Source organism: Sinocyclocheilus anshuiensis, unplaced genomic scaffold (assembly GCF_001515605.1).
Source record: "Sinocyclocheilus anshuiensis isolate Anshui unplaced genomic scaffold, SAMN03320099.WGS_v1.1 scaffold2083, whole genome shotgun sequence".
NCBI classification, from domain to species: domain Eukaryota; kingdom Metazoa; phylum Chordata; class Actinopteri; order Cypriniformes; family Cyprinidae; genus Sinocyclocheilus; species Sinocyclocheilus anshuiensis.
This window is the reverse complement of record NW_015536601.1, coordinates 80,721-85,321: the sequence shown is the minus strand read 5'-3', so window position 1 is coordinate 85,321 and position 4,601 is coordinate 80,721. Positions and strand designations below refer to the sequence as shown.

General features: G+C 37.7%; 1 protein-coding gene across 1 annotated transcript in view; it reads right to left on the bottom strand.

Moving 5' to 3' along the window:
* Window positions 1-3,278: 3,278 nt before the first annotated feature.
* Window positions 3,279-4,601, bottom strand: part of LOC107703741 (telomeric repeat-binding factor 2-interacting protein 1-like) — an 11,395-nt gene continuing 10,072 nt past the window's right edge. Inside the window, exon 4 of the mRNA XM_016506467.1 lies at window positions 3,279-3,901. Within this exon, the coding sequence (XP_016361953.1) occupies window positions 3,338-3,901 (564 nt within the window). The 3' untranslated portion in view covers window positions 3,279-3,337. The remainder of the gene's footprint in view (window positions 3,902-4,601) is intronic.

Here is a 4,601-nt window from a genome sequence, read left to right as displayed (position 1 = left end):
AGAAATGCAACAAGCGGCAGGATGGCCATGAATGAACGGGAGTGATCAAATGGGCGGGGCTTGGTGGCCCGAAGGCCGGCTCTCATTGGTCAGATACGATGGGTTTTTATAATAATTTTCTAATCTTATCTAGTCTCTGTCTGTTCTTGTGTCAGCATCATTTATATTTTCTAATGCCGTTATTTATGTGTAAATTATTGTCCGGGATGCTGCTACAAGTATTTCTGAGACGGTTGACACGCGCTTTTTAGGACGGACCAATCAGAGGCGTTTTACTTAAAACATCATAAAGAGTTCCGCAAGCGGTTTTGTACATCAAGCGTTTATATAATTCAGTGTACAACATTCTCCTATAACACGGAAAGATTTCAATAAGATTCTTCAGGGGAAGCGGCATTATGAGCCACGAAGAGCCCCCTGCTGGAAGCTAATTGTGTGACTCGTAGTAAACAGTTATTAGCCATTCTTTTAACACATACGATTCACGGCTATGGAGCGTGTTTTAGGACAACATACGCTTAGACATGAACGAATGCGAATCATAAAATCCATAAAAGACCACTGGGCGGCAAATGTTTTCGGATAACGTAACTGTTTCCTATGTGTTTATTCCTCTAGGGGACGCTCGGGGGATAAAAAAGCCGAATCCTCAGACGAATTTGTCTTATTTGGAAACATTTGTGTTAAAAACGTATATTGAGTTAAATCTATTAATCGTCCGTACCTGACATGCACATTAAAATTAGTTCCACTCTGCATTTGATTACATTTGGAAATCATTAATCACAAGAGACTGATTGGCCCACCGTCAACAGCGGTGAGAAAAGTAACAGTTGTCACATGACTCTTCACCAATCGATTAATTTAAAATGCACAATAAAATGTTATGGAAAATTATGACATTTGGACGTATCATATCTATAAAGTTAGCAACAATATCTAGAATGATAAGAACTGACCGCTTCAGATATTCATAACTGTAATAAACATGCATGCACATTACTAGCGACATTTCGCGGGCCAAAAAAAATCCATATTGTCAACAGTGTAGCTGTGTATGAAACGGCTTAAACATAAGTCAGTTTTAACCAAGCACCTTGCAAAATCTGTGAAGGAAAAATTTCGCCGAAGTCACGTGGACTGGATTTTGCTGGCGAAAAGTCAGTATAACAGTAGAGTAACAGTAGATGACACCCATTTGGCAGAAACAAAGGTTGAAAGGCATCGTTTTCACATCTAAAAATACTGCAAGTTATATTTTAGGTATAGTTTTAGCCTGTAGTAATTAGGGGTTCGAGCACGAAGTGCTGAAGCCCTATTGTAATTGTTAGGATTTTTATTATTATTATTATTATTATTATTATTTTTATTATTATTATTCTTCCCTAAAACTGATCGTGCAGCCCAAACCGTAAGGCCTAGAGAGCTGAAACATGGTCAAAAGGTAGTAGTCATGCTCGCTACTCAGGCGCAAAGAGCCGGCCCAATCGGCCAAATGGGGGCGCTACAGCACAAAAAACAAAATTTTCAGACATTTTTGGCCGTAGCTCGTACACCATTTGTCGTAGACTCAAACATTTTACATCGTTGCGATCCTTGCGTCATCCCGAACAAAAAATTTACACCTAAATTTCTCTACTTAACGTTAGCCAAAGGTTTTTTAGCTATAACTCTTGAACGGAATGAGATATCTTCACCAAACTCGGTACACATGTGTACAAGCTCAATCTTTGGTCAAATAACAAAAATTGCGCAGCTCTGCCACTTGGTGGCGCTATAATATGGAAAAACGTAAAAATGACTATAACCTCGCAAACGTTGGTCCGATCGGCTTGAAAATTGGTATGCAGTGTCTTTGTCCAATGTATGGTGCAGCTCTGCCACTTGGTGGCGCTATAAAATGTAAAAAAACATAAAAAACGACTATACGCAACCGTTGAGAAGGTATCTTCTCAAAACTGTGTAAATTGATGCATAATTTAATTTTAAACAAGCATGCAAAATTTAAGAGAGATTGTGCAAAAAATAACATTATAATAGTTATAAAGGTGTTACACAGTGTTGTATGAGAAATTGCATTTATAACCACTAGATGGCAGTGGAAGACCACTAATGGAATTAAACACATTGGCATTAAAAGGTTTGATGAATTCATGCTTAGACAGTATAAAATCACTGTTATAACATTTAAAATCACATTTACTCATAGTTAACCATTTTGTTCATACAGACATATTAGTTTTTACAATTATGCCAGATTATGATTAGTGAAACCTGAAAATGACATATAAACTCTTAAAAAAAGAGAAGACTTGCAATAAGTGTTGTCACCTATCATTTATTTCAAATATCTATATCTTCAACAAAATGTGTGTGCATGTATGCCTGTGTATGTGTGTGTGTCTCTGTGTCTGTGTGTTTAAGTATGCTTATTGAGTATTAATAAACAAGTTTAATCATTTCATTTCAGTGTGTGTTTGTGTGTCTGTGAGCATATTCTCCATTTTGGATGTGTTTTACTGTCAGCCATACATCCAGGTTGGTCTAGACCCTAAAATATACGTATGTTAAATGCCTCAAAGTGCTTGAACCCCGGTCATTGCTGCTTGCAGCTATATTTATAATTAGATTTATATAAGCGCAAGATATGTAGAAGTGTGTGGTAAATGTGAATGCATAACTCATTCAATTATATGTGACCCTGGAGCACAAAACCAGTCATAAGGGTCGATTTTTTTTTTATTTGAGATGTATACATAATCTGAAAGCTGAATAAATACGCTTTCCATTGATGTATGGTTTGTTAGGATAGGACAATATTTGGCTGAGATACAACTATTTGAAAATCTGGAATCTGAGGGTGCAAAAAAATCTAAATATTGAGAAAATCATCTTTAAAGTTGTCCAAATGAAGTTCTTAGCAATGCATATTACTAATCAAAAATTAAGTTTTAATATATTTACGGTAGGACATTTACAAAATATCTTCATGGAACACGATCTTTACTTAATATCCTAATGATTTTTGGCATAAAACAAAAATCGATAATTTTGACCCATACAGTGTATTGTTGGCTATTGCTACAAATATACCCCAGCGACTTAAGACTGGTTTTGTGCTCCAGGGTCACATATTGTTTAACACAATGATACACCATCAGTTAGAAAAAAATACTTTAATACATATTTAACAATGTAATGATTAGCAAAATTATTTTATAAACTTATCAATATAAATCTGAATTTTTACCAAACTGAGAATACAAAATTGGGTGAAAACAGTATTATTGTAACTAGTTCCGTCTAGTTGAGCTGCTGGTTTTAGAAACAAATCCTCTCAGTTAATGCCAGCCGTGAGGAAGTCTCTTCTCCTGGTCACTTCCTCCTCTCCGTATTTGGACTGAAGCTGCTCCAGTTCATATGGGTCAGCCAACAGGAGGATCTCATCATCTAGATGGGTCCAGACAGGCCCGTGAATCTCACGGTCGTACCCATCTAGCAGATACGCCTGAGCCCTAGCGAGGCCACCACTGGCTTTCCACAGTGCCTTGGTCACCTCAACCAGATCTTTCTTGGTCTTTGTCATCAAGTCCTCGACATGTTCTACCAAGTCGTTGGAGGGAGTTCCTCTCGTTTGGCTGTCGTGTTTGTCCTGTGATTCGGAGTCGAGGATGAAGACGTGGGATGACGATGCAGGGACAGCTGTGGAGCTAGGCCCTGGACGCTCTTCCTCAGGTGCTGGTGAGCGACAAAGAGCTCCTGGTGCTTCCTGTTGGGCGGCTTTGAGATGCTCAGCTTGAGTTTCTGGTTCCCCAGCTAATGCTGCAGATGATGCTGACCTTTCACGTGCGTCTGAGGGCTTCATGATTGGCACTTCTTCTACTTCTTCACTTTCATCCATCTGTGGAAACACATTCAAGTCAGTGACGTGTGCCTTGGAGGCTTCTCCACTAATTTTTTCATGAATTATTATTTCATAAATACCAACTTTTTAGTGAGTTTGTACCACATTACATTTTACAAACGGAACTAACTTTGCCACATAAATAGGTCAAATTATATGATATTTTCAGAAACTTATTTACAAATATTCATAAGGAGTCTGCAAGAGTTCTCTCTATGATATAATTGCATTGTCATTGTTTTTGTTCACACTACATGCCATTGATTTGGGCAGAAAAAAAAATGTTTTCACATACTTTTATATTTGAAATATTATAATTATGTTAAAACATATTAATATTTATAATATTAAAAAACCTTAAAATAGGGGTGCAACGGGTCCTAGCTGATCGGTGATCTGTATGGACCAGGGGTGCGTTTCCCAAAAGCAACTATTGTCGGAAGTTCTGTCGTTACCAATAGAGTTCAATGGAACTAACAACCATAGTTAGCTAATGATGCTTTTGGGAAACACACCCCAGGTCCCACGGTTCGGCACACGTGATACGTGGATTAACTGTTAAGTCTAACCATCATAGAGTGAAAGTTTATCATTTGCACGTGTTTTGTATTGCCAATTTACACATTCAAGCAATTTTAAACCATTCAAGCGAAAGAGAACTTGAATCAGGACTCGCACACTGTTTTCTGTGTGCCCA